Source organism: Cervus elaphus, chromosome 11, assembly GCF_910594005.1.
Source record: "Cervus elaphus chromosome 11, mCerEla1.1, whole genome shotgun sequence".
In the NCBI taxonomy this organism is placed as follows: Eukaryota; Metazoa; Chordata; class Mammalia; order Artiodactyla; family Cervidae; genus Cervus; species Cervus elaphus.
In genome coordinates, this window is record NC_057825.1 from 11183153 (window position 1) to 11195643 (window position 12491).

The 12491-nt window shown below is 39.3% G+C and overlaps 1 protein-coding gene across 3 annotated transcripts in view; it reads left to right on the plus strand.

Annotated features, from left to right (window-relative positions):
- Window positions 1-12491, plus strand: part of NR6A1 (nuclear receptor subfamily 6 group A member 1) — a 214715-nt gene that overhangs the window by 138979 nt on the left and 63245 nt on the right. Inside the window, exon 1 of one of the 3 annotated variants that reach the window (XM_043916882.1) lies at window positions 7987-10980. The exons of the other annotated variants lie outside the window; for them this stretch is intronic. Within the exon in view, the coding sequence (XP_043772817.1) occupies window positions 10965-10980 (16 nt within the window). The 5' untranslated portion in view covers window positions 7987-10964. Of the gene's footprint in view, window positions 1-7986; window positions 10981-12491 lie in introns of those variants that run through there. 3 annotated transcript variants of the gene reach the window in all.

Consider the following 12491-nt stretch of genomic DNA (forward strand, 5'->3'; position numbering starts at 1 on the left):
TTCTCTAGTCAGGAGGCCAAACTAGTACCCATTATTCCATCTTGGCCAGAGGCAGAAGTCCATTTGCAACTTTTTGTATTTTTAAATACATTTAAGTTTTCATAAAAGAGATCAAACTGATCTCTTTTCATTAACAATAAGTTGCAAACTTTTTTACATGGCAATACTGTGAAGACTTACCTCATTTTTGGTAATAGCTACATATATTAATGGCTTTATTAGATTATAAAATTTCTTTTCTCATTTATTTATCATATACAGTACTACAGTGAGTATTTTCTCATCCCTGAACAAGTACATCTATAGGATACTTTTCTAGAATTGAAATTGCTATTAAAAAAATAAAATAGGGCTCCCCAGATGACACAGCAATAAAGAGTCTGCCTGCCAGTGCAGGAGACACAAGAGACGCAGATTTGATCCCTGGGTCAGCAGGCTCCCCTGGAGTAGGAAATGGCAACCCACTCCAGTGTTCTTGCCTGGAAAATTCCATGGTTGGAGGAGCCTGGTGGGTAGCAAGTCCATGGGGTCGCGAGGAGATTAAAAAATGGTATGTGCCTTTTAAAGAATAGACTTAGTTTTGATAAATAATGCCAAAAGTGATTTGGCAAAATGTTGTACAAATGTATATGAGTGTGTGATGGAAGATGCAAAAAAAAAAAATCACCTAAACTACTTTGCATTAACACTGATAGGATACATGGAGAAACTTGCTTTCTTTATAGGATAAAGAAATTGGAATTAGGTAATTTCTAAGGATATGATTTCTTGGCAGGCAAATTCTTACACTGATGTGATTTGAAACAGATCCATCTGCTAACCCAGTTAAGTAACTGAGAAGAGAAGAGTTTACTAATGCAAGTGTTCAGATATGACTCCCACTACCCATAGCCCTGATACTGTTCTTTTTGGCTAGAGTGACTCTTGAGTCCTGCAAAGATGCTAGTGTTTGGTCCAAGCACCAAGAGAAGATGCTTGGTGAATCCCAGGAAAGCATTTCTTGGAAGTCTTTGGTCTCTCTGTGGGCCTGGGGGGAGTGGGGGGTGATTCTTTCTCAGCTTTCTGTACTGGTTTGTCCTCATACAGCTGCTTCCAGGTTGAAGTCAATGAAGGCTCTGCATAATTCACTACTTCTGCTCCAAATTTAGGTCCATTCCCTGAAATCTGGATGAACTGTTGAGAGTTGGGGACAGAAGAGAGGAGTGATCCAGTTCACCAAATGGAAATTCTTTCTCTTTACCTGACATCTGGTTTTAGGTGTCTAATCCCTTGTTTAGATTTATTTGAAAATCTGAAGAAGCAAAAGTCTCTGTGATACTATTAGCTGAACAATACAGCTACACAACTCAGTTATTACTCTCTTCAGGAAACCCTTCCAGACTTTCTGTTCAGTTCATCAAATAATCAAATATATACTGGGCGCTAAGAACACAGTGATAAGCTGCTCCCACCCCAGTGAAAAGCAAGTACATCTCTTCTGAGCACACCTTATATTTTGCCCCTCTTCTAAGACAAATGTGTCTTCCTCTCCCACTGGCTTGAACTCCTCAAGGACAGAACTTTGACTCATTTGACTCACTCACATTCTGCTTGGCACAGAACAGGAATTGCTCATTGTTGACCTGCTCAGAATGCCTAATTCTTTGTCTCTACTTCTGGACAAAAGAAGGGAAAATGACCTTTTAAAAAAATCACTTTATTGAGGTATGATTGATATATGAAAAAATGTATATAACTTGATGAGTTTAGAGACAAATATATACTTAAAAGGGCTTCCCAGGTGGCCTAGTGGAAAAGAGCTTACCTGCCAGTGCGGGAAACAAAAGAGATGTGAGTTTGATTCCTGAATTGGGAAGATCTCCTGGAGAAGGACATGGCAACCCACTCCAGTATTCTTGCCTGGAGAATCTCATGAACAGAGGAACCTAGAAGGCTACAGTCTATGGGATTGCAAAGAACTGGACACAACTGAACAACCAGCACTTTTGCGCACATATACCTGTATAGCAATCCAATTTCAGGCTGCCTTTTATTGTAATTATCTGTTTCTGTAGAGTTATGGATTCCTCGGAAGTCTAGGCCTTTTAACTTTATTTTTGATTCATCAAATACAAATCAAGTACAGTTGGCCCTGCAGATTCCACATCCATGGATTCATCCAATCATGGATTAAAAATATTAAAATTTTTTTAAATTCCAGAAAGTTCCAAAAAGCAAAACTTGAATTTGTTGCATACCAGCATCTGTTTACATAGCATTTGCATTGTGTCAATATTTGGTATTATAAGTGAACTAGAGATGGTTTCAAGTATTGAGGATGTACATAGGTTATGTGTAAACACTGCACCATTTTATATGAGGACCTTGAGCACCCATGGATTTTGGTGTCCATGAAGGTCCTGGAACCAATCCCCTGTGGATACTTAGGGATGACTGTACTCATTTTGTGCTAGATTCTGTAGTAAGTACCAGGAATGTAGAGATGAATCAAATTATGTCTCTGTTCTTGGAATGGTTACAGATCCACGGGCAGGCAGGCATCCAATGATGAAACTACAGAAATTCATAGGATTAGAACCTTTAGGGCAGGTAAGAATTGGAGATTTCTTGGAAGATATATCTGAATTAGCTGAGAATTAAATACTTCATGGAAACTAGCCAGGCAGGAGGAAAATAGTGCATGCAAAGGCACATTTGGGAAATTGCAAATAGCACTGTTCATTGAGAGCATTGGGAATATGAGAAGGGAAAATGGAGAGGTTGACAAGAGGTTTGATCAGGAAGTCTCTTGTAGCATTGGGAAGGTGATTTATTCTGAAAGAAATTACAGATTTTAAATGGGAGTGTATGGTTTGATTTGAGTTTTAGAAAGCAGCCAGAGTGGAGAATTAATTTGGGAGGGGAGAGGTGGAAAGGACCTTCTCAGATGGCGCTAGTGGTAAAGAACCTGCCTGCCAGTTCAGGAGACATAAGAGATACGGATTCAGTTCCTGGGTCTGAAAGATCCCCTGGAGGAGAGCACGTAGGAGAGCAGTAGAATGCCTCCTCCAGTGTTCTTGCCTGGGAATTCCCTTGCACAGAGGAGCCTGGTGGGCTGCAGCCCACATGGTTGCCAAGAGTTGGACATGACTGGAGTGATGACAACACACACACCTGGTGGAAAGAGTGTTTCCCAGGTGGCACCAGTGGTAAAAGAACCCAGCTACCAATGCAGGAGACAGTCGTGGGTTCAAGCCCTGGGTTGGGAGGATCCACTAGAGGAGGGCATGGCAACCCACTCCAGTATTTTTGCCTGGAGAATCCCTTGGACAGAGGAGTCTGGTGAGCCACAGTCCATAGGGTCGCAAGGAGTCAGACACGACTAAAGCAACTTCGCACGCATGCACACAAAGTGGAAAGGTAGAAAAAAACAGCTAACAAGACAGACCTATAAGGAGGCTCTCAAAATAAGCCAGGTGAGAAATAGTGGTGGCTAAGAATAGGACGGTAGAGAAGAAAATAAATGTATGAGTTGGGGAGGAGAAGGAGACAGCGGAGGATAAGATGGTTGACGGCATCACCTACTCAATGGATGTGAGTTTGAGCAAACTCCCAGAGATGGTGAAGGACAGGGAAGCCTGGCGTGCTGCGGTTCATGGGATCACAAAGACTCGGACATGACTTAGTGACTGAACAACAGCAACCTTATATTGTTATGCATACACAGAAAATACACAAAGTAGTATAATGAACCCATGTACCTAGCCTCCACAATAATCATCATCCAGTGACTAATCTTACCCCATCCATATTTTTACTTCCCTCACCTCCCCATGTTATTTTGAAGCATTCCAAAGTATTATCTCATCCATAAGCATTCCAGTATGTATCTCTTGAAGATTTTTTTTTTTTAATCTATAGAGATTGAGATTTCTCCTCAATCTCTTTTTTTCCTTCTCATTTAGTTTACAAGATTGGGTGATTTGGTTTGTTGAATTTACCACAACCCAAATTCTGCTGATTGGCTTCCTGATATAGATGAGTGTGTTTCTCTGAAGTCTATAGTACTTTTATTTTAGTAGCTGGATATAGAGGCTTAATCATCTTCAGATTCTACTTTCTGGGCGAGATACTGAGTTCTTCAATCAGAAGATATATACCTTTTGTTTTCTTTTTTTGCTATGTTAGTAGCTGTTGATGATCAGTATCTAGGACCTATTATTTCATAGTAGCATTCTAATTCCAGTATTTCTTGTTCACTTATTAGCTGGAATGTTTCTTCAAAGAGAAAATTTTCCATTGCTGTTGATTACCCTATGCTGTATTTAACTTAGGAAAAGCAGGGTAAATACTTGATTCTTTCCCTTTTTTGTATATAATAATTTTCAAAATGTTGTGTTAGTTCCCTGGCATCCTTCAGTGGTGACATTGTTCAGTTAATTGTAGTTATTCTTCTAAAAGGATATCCAGATTGTCTCATGTTTGGTTAGAGTGGCTGATTTAGTAGCTTTTGAGGGGACAGGAAAGACAGGAATGATAGGTCTTGAATGTAAGTGGGCTAAAAGGGAGAAAGGAGTCAAGAGTTCCAGGTTCTGGCTTGGATTGCGCTGTTCACACTGAGACAGAGGAGCAGGTTTCAAAGGGCAGACATATTTGGACATATCTGAGGTGCATATGATCGATGCATCTTGGAGATGCCCAGAAGGCAGTTGGATAATAAGATGTGAGGCTCAGGGGAGCAATCCATGAGTCCAGGACCCAGGATAGAGCTCAATTGCTATGTGTAGTTGACTCATGTGATGATGTGTTATATCTTATTTGATAGAAATCAGTCCCTTTGCCAGCTGAAACTGCACTGTACCCCAAAGTAAGATTTTTAAGCCCTGTCGCCTCCTCTTTTCTGTGTGCTTATCTTTAGAGAGTCAGGTTCAATCTCTGGTAGAGTAGAAAGGACAGAACTGGTTGTAGGTAGGATTGCCACTTGGCCGGTTTACAACCGGTCCTGTTGGTTTTCAGATTTATTACACCCAGTCCCTCAATTAGAGGAGAGCTCTGTGTATGGGTAGGATTTACTGGAGTTGGAATTGAGGCTGGGTGAACTGGTTTTGGCTTTGCAGGAATAGCCAAGGGCAATCTTGTTGTGAATATTTGTATTCCTGAAGGATTTTATTTCCCTCTCCCATGTTCCTGCTTTCTGAAGCAACTCCTTTCCTTCCTTCCTCTAATCAACAAAATATTCGTTGAGCACCTGCTTTGTGTCAGGCACTGGGTGTACAATGGTGAACAAGAATAAGGGGCATAGCCCCTGTCTCTATATAGCTTGGAATCTAGGAGATACATGTATATATTATGTATGTTAATCAGAAGATCATTAGCAACATATCCTTGCATACTAATACAGGAACTCAGTAAATAGGAGATATTGGCCAGAAATCTTTTCTTACCAGTGCTGGATCTTCTTTATTGGAAGGTAAGGTGTCAGGTTTACAAATGAAAAAACATATTTAAAAGAGAAGGCCTGACACATAAATGGAGTTTGTTTAGGGGAAAAAAAACCTGCTCTGAGGAAAGATGGAAGAGGTAGAAAATGTGAAAATGAAAGTAGACTGTGAATGCACTCTTAAGTTTAATTAAAAAAAAAAAAGCTGCACACCACCTGCTCACCTACACAACATACATACCAAAAGCCTTCTAATTGCCTGCTATGTGATATATGCTAAACACAAGACTGTGCTCTGAAATTACCAAAGCTTTACTCTTTGGGGTTATATTCAGACTAATAAGAAAGATACTGGGTTGGCCAAGAAGTTCATGTTTTTCTGAAATACCTTACAGAAAAACCCAAACAAACTTCTTGGCCAACCCCATAGAATGGTTAAGTAAAAACAGTAGGTAGTTTGTATTATCATGATATATTTTAGGGATCCAGTCATGTGTGACTCTTTGCAATCCCATGGACTGTAGCCTACCATGCTCCTCTGTCCGTGGAATTTTGCAGGCAAGAGTACTGGAGTGGGTAGCCCTTTCCTTCTGCAGGGGATCTTCCCAACCCGGGGATCAAACCCAGGTCTCTGGCATTGCAGGAAGAGACGCTTTATCCTCTGAGCCACCAGGGAAGCCCCAGGGATCCAGGCAGCATGGCAACAGAATGTGGTTTGACTCTCTGATTTGAGGGCTGGGAGGATGGAGTGTTAAAATACCTTACTGGAGCTGATATTTAAATTGAGTCCAGAAAGATGAGTAATTGCTAGTGGAATCTATAAGAAAGTAGCAAGAGGAGTTATTCCAGGCAAATGTTATAGCTTAGCATATTTGTACTACAAGTGGGTTAGTACGGCAGGAGTGATGGGTATTTGTAGGGAGTAGGAGTAAGTGAAGCTGGAGAGATCAGCAGGGGCTAGATTGTAAAGGGCATTGGGATTGTGGATTTTTGTGTTATAGGGAGCCTGGGAGCTGTTGACTAGTCACAGCTCAGGCTACAGTTTTTATCTTGCATACCTTTGTCCAGAGTCCTCACTTACACAGAAGTGAGTTACTCGTAGGCAGAAAACTCTTCCTGTGTCATCTGACCATTTTTTTCACCCTGTCAGGCAAATACATGGATAGACAAATGAAACAACAATGAGAAGTCAGGGCGTAGGCCAGAGTCTATCCAGAAACTACTGGGTTTCAAGTGGTCTTCCTTTTTAGGGGTACCAAAGAAGAAAGACTGGCCATTTGCCCAGCCCCCAAGTCTTGCTTTTTACCGCTGTGATCTTTTTTACTTCATTTGTACATGTTGCTTCACAGCAGTTTGAGTTATTCCTATATTCAGAGCTGCAGTATTTTATTTGCATTAAACTCTGGGCTTAATTGTGAAGATGGTAGGCAGAGGTTCCATATGGGTTGAATAAGTCCCAACTAGTTTAGACTTCTCAAGAGACAGAATAGTTGACTGTGTTTATGTTTGTATGTTGTATATCTGTTACTTTTCTTCTTTTTTTCAAAGGGACTGATTTATTCATACTTTTATCTGTGATACTTTAAAAATTTATGTACAAGATCCTGACTGGAGAATAATGGAGATTTTTTAAAGGAGGGCTCACTCTTTCCTAGTCTTCAGTTTGTGGGTGGATAATTGATCTAAGTAAACACTGGACTCATATTTAAATTTACTTGATTGTTTCAGAAATGTCTTTTTACAATTGATTTGTTCAAATCACAGTCAAAGTACATACAAGGTACATACATTGCATTTGCTTGTACTTATAAGGCTGTTCTTTTTTAAAAATTGCCCTTGACTTTTAAAAAAATATTATTTCCAGGGCTTCTTTGCTTCTTGTGAACTTTGTCTAGTGGCAGCGAGGGAGGGCTCCTCTCTAGTTGCAGTGCATGGGCTTCTCATTGCCGTGGCTTCTGTTCTTGTGGAGTACAGGCTCTAGGCACTCAGGCTCAGTAGTTGTGGCCACATGGGTTTAGTTGTCCCGAGGCACGTGGAATCTTTCTGGACCTGGGATCAAACCCATGTCCTCTGCATTGACAGGCAGATTCTTAACCACTGGACCACCTGGGAAGTCCAAGATTATTCTTACACCCTGCAGTCTTTTTTCTAGCCAGTCGTGTTACTCTTCTTCATATAGGTTTAGTTCCTGATTTTATATCATAAGCATTAAAAAGTCTTTTGTGATTCTTATTCCTTCAAGTCCTGAAATACCTTTCCTGCCTGTCTACATGTTGAACACCAAGGTTCAGCTCCCTCTCTGTGGCATGCCACTCCAATCTAATGAATTTTCCTTCCTCCATTTCCCTGACATGTAGATCTAAGGTAAGAATCTCATAATACTCATTTCTGTCACTTCAGTCAGCATAGTGCCTAGCTCATAGGAGGCACTCAACGAATGTTTGTAGGACTGGATGAAAACCCTTAGTCTTTAGTTTCTAAAATATTTTTAGTTTGTGGCTCTGGATTATTATTATTTTTTTTTTTTTCCTGAACTATAGACTCCTCTTTCCAACTCCAGGAATAGATTGCAAAAGTAGAAATCATATTTAGGTATGTTCTTGGTTGCTCCTATTGTTTCCCTGAACTCGAGAACTTTGCTTGTTAGTCTCAGTTAGTATGGTCTTCATTTGGCTGTGTTTCCTTATTCATGGTTAGTTGAATTAAACTCCTGTCCTTGCCATAAGGAATGTCTGCAATCAAGCATCTGACAGATGAAAACTAGAGACCTTGGGCTTTTTTTTTGTGTGTGGTTTTTCAAGGTTAAAAAGAAATTGAATATATTTTCTGCATAATTCTGTTTTTCTGAAATGGATAGAGATATTCTAACTAGTCCCTCTCTATCAGTAGTCACATGGCTTTCACTTTGCATCAGACTATCATAGAAACTTCTTGAAGGCAAATAAGACTGAGATGATTCCAGTGATTGTGTAGCCACTAGAATTGCTATCTTTTGTTTTACTTTGAAGGACTGAACATAATACATCTTGATTACCCCCTTCAGCTTAGAAATCTGCCATCTTCTTTGAAAGTTGCCATTTGAATAACAAACATGAAAATAATGTTGAATAGTGGCATCTAAAAAGAGGCTTTGTTTTCTTTCCAAGATATGTGACATTATGGAGGAAATGAGGGACCTAGGATATTTGGATTTCTTCCCAAGTGGTCTGATGACTTGCTCTTTTCCTTTTCTTGGGCCTCAGTTTCCCCATCTTTAAAATGAAAGTGAACCAGTTTCTTACAAGGTTAACTGAGGTTCTGCTGTTCATAATTTGAACTTAGCTTTTGAATTCTGTTAGTTATGCAGTATGCAAATATTGCACGTGTTGGTTGAATGTAGTTTTTTTTCTACATTACAAAGCTAGTATTAGCAAGTAGAAAATGTTGCTGATTTCTTACCCTTTTCTCTGCTTTCCACTGATAAATTACGTGAATCCCTTTAGTCTGTTAGATGATTTCTCTTGACTATAGTTGTTTAAACAATCTTGGGAGCTTGAGTTTAGATTTAAGGTTTGTCTTTTGCATTTGCATGGTGACTAAGGTGCATGTTCATGTTCTCTGCCTTTTCCTCCCAGTAGAACTTAAAAAGGGCTCTCAAAAAACTTGTGGGGCTGAAGATATTGAAGAAATATGACTCAATATCTAAAGATAAGACTTACTTGCCTTAAACTGTGTTAAAGATTTGTTCTCAGGCTTATGGGTACATCAAGGATTATTACTGAGACCCACTACTGCATTCAGTCCCTGGGGTTAGGAAGATCCCCTGAAGAAGGAAATGGCAATTCATTCCAATATTTTTGCCTGGAGCATTTCATGGACAGAGGAACCTGGTGGGCTACAATCCATGGGGTGGCTAAGAGTCAGACACGACTGAGTGACTAACTTTCGCACCCTTTAAAATCAAGAATGCTGCTTCAGTCCTGATATTAGTAGGTTGACCAGTAGCTCCCCATTTTATATTTTCCTCCAAAGGTTGTTGTAGTAAAGCAGAGGTTTACTACACTTTATTAATCTCTTGTCTGAATGGGAATAAGCATGGGAAAGCTGGTTGATATGTTTGTGTTGCAGTGACGTGTGTGATAGCAGGGGCAGAAAATTTATTAGGCAGACAAATTATAACGTTTTCTCCTCTAAATCATTGATCACTTTCCCATTAGGCCCTACATTGTAAGGTGACTTAGTGTTCTCTCTCTTGGTTGGGAAATCCCTCTAGTGATAGTGGTAGCAATATTTGCCGTTCAATTATATGGCTGCCAGTGACAGGTTCCACTCCCACCCCGAAGAAAAGTCTCCTTTTTTATAGAATACTGCTGTAAAATGTGCCTAGCCTTTAAGTTATTTCCAAGGCTAACCTAGATATTGAGGGAGATTATAGGATGAAACACTGCAAAGTTAAAAAGCATTTGTCCCTGGTAACTGGTCTCTCTTTGATCATCCCACCTTCTCAGTGGAACTTGCCCTGATGTTGTATTCTGATATCTGAATGGATAGCTAAATGTTTGACATCATGTGTCATTAGCATATGGCTCAGATTTGCCAGCCTCTGCAGATCTGTGGCAGTGTTTGAGCAAGTATCCACACACCTGGTGTGATGCGCTCTGCCATGTGTTACTGGTATGGTTCACAAATCAAGGAGGCATAGCATAATGATTGCTTAATGTCTTAGGAGTTTTACAGGAATGAAGCAAGAAGCTTAAAGATTTACACTCTTGACTAGGGATGGGGGGTGAAATTTCTAACCTTTACTTTCCAAAAGGATTTTGCAGACCTAGTTCCCTCTCTCCACGTTATTTCAAACTAGTGTGTTTAGCCACAGCATGAAAATTAGGGGCCAGAGTTAAAGTGAACCCTGCAAATAACTCAGAGCTTCACATTTTAATTTTCTCAGAAGAATTTGCCTTGTCATTGTTTATTATAATGACAAAAAGCAGGGGATCCCACTCCTACCCCTCCCAACACATGCATAACACGCAGTCTTTGTATTTTTCTTTTTCTTCTGCCAAAGGTTCTAACTCTAAACTTTTAATTCAAATTACAAAAGAATATGATATAAAATAGCTCTTGAAAGAAACGAGAGAAGAACCCCTACATACTGACTGGAACTCTTCTAAATGAAAACCAGGTCCTTCTAGAATACTGCCTTTTAAGTTAAGGATCTCAGCTTTAAAAAAGACTGGAGGAGTATTTCCTACTAAATATTTCCATAATAGTTTTCAGAGAGACATGGTAGGCAGTATTGTTAACTAAAGAAAATAAGTCTATCAGTTCCACTTAGATAACCTTTGGTAATAAACGAACTCCGTACACGTTGTGACCTTAGCGCCTGAACTTTCTAATCACATGACTGGCTTGTAAACTGACCTGTGAGGATGACTGTTGTAGTTCGGGCTAAGAGAGAGAAATTGGCCAAGTGTCGGAAGAGTGGTCATCAGGCTGGACTTGTCTTGTAATCTTCTTTTCTTCATGGCTGCAATAGAACTTCCCAACAGACTCCGAGAAGCATGAAATGGAGACATGGGAAGGTAAGGGAGCAGACTGTTTCGGTCTGGGCTCAAATCTAAGGTTTAGAAATTTACTTTGAAGGTTTAGAGCAGATAGCAGCCTTGAGGGAAGAGAGGCAGTCCAGTTCTTTTTTGTGTTTGTCTTGGCAGAATTCAGCCAACAAGTTTTTGTGTAAATAGCAACTGACTGTAAATGTTTTTGAAGTGGAGAAAAGCAAGAGAGAACTGTAGTAAATTGGTTATTGTGATTGATGATTTTTTTTTTTTAATGAGCAAAAGAAAGGAAAGAAAAAATGTATTGAAATTTTGTAGTGACTTGAAAAAAATCTTAAATTTCATTTTACACCACAGTTCTTAGGTAAAGTTTACATTTTAAAAAATTGTTCTGTTTACTTCTTGGCAGACTTTGTTTATATTTTAAATTCCCTAATCCAGTTCGCCATCTGCCAAAGCCTTATTTAGTACTGTTAATTATAGATAGTATTGGGGTCTTGAGACCTTGATAAGGCAACCTCATTTCCTTTGGGGGAACTTAGATACTTTATGGTATAAGACTAAGCTATTGCTAATTTCTTTTTAAGTGGACTGATTTTAAAATGGATATATTCTCTCTCTCTCTCAATCCCTCTTTCTCTCTCTCTCTCTCTCATTAATAGCAAGTAGTGTTGAATTTGTATGTTTGGAATAGCCTCTTGTGTGAAAAACCCCAGTGTGCCGCAGCTTTATTATTTGGGGCAGAAAAGACATAGGCAGCTAAAGAAACAGCTAGAAAATGAATCTTAGTATTAAAGATTTGCTGTATTTGTTCACTGTGTTTATATAGAGCCTAAGACTTTACCAAAAGTTTGGTTTCTTGTACGCACTGCTGAATTATAGCCAAAAGAGTTTCAGATTCTTTGAGGCACTTGGTATATTTCTAGGAATGACATTCATCTATGAAATGCTTTCTTAGCAAAGCTTCCCACCCCCTTGCAGCATGCCTAACATCTGCCATAGGCAGCTTTGCAGTTTAATTCTTACTTTGAGGATGCACACACTGGAGAAATGGGAACTTGTCTCACAACAAAATTCTTCTTTATAGTAATACTTTATTGTAATGCTCCCTTATAAATTCTCCCCCAGCACTTTACTAGCATTGCTTCATTGGTTTTTATTATAAGTTGGCGGAAACAATAAAGTTTATAAAAATTATCAATTACATGCATGATCTGATATTTTTTTATCTTGAACAACTTCCTCTCTTTCCCCCAGTAGGCACAGAAATTCTTTGTTAAACTAATCTGGATATACTAGCTTTTCCAGAAGGGAGTAATTTACAAAGTAAGATTTGCTTTCAGTCCTTGGAGTAGCTTAGGGGTAAGCAGAGATACCAACCAGAGCAATAGTTATATGAGTTTGGAGGGAATAGATCTGGAGGATTTGGATATTTTTCTACCAGTTTGAATCTGTTAGCCATACGTAGTCCACCCATTCTGAAAGAGAAAAAATGTTTGAAGAGAAAGTTCTCCCTCAGTTCTTAATTAAATATTGAA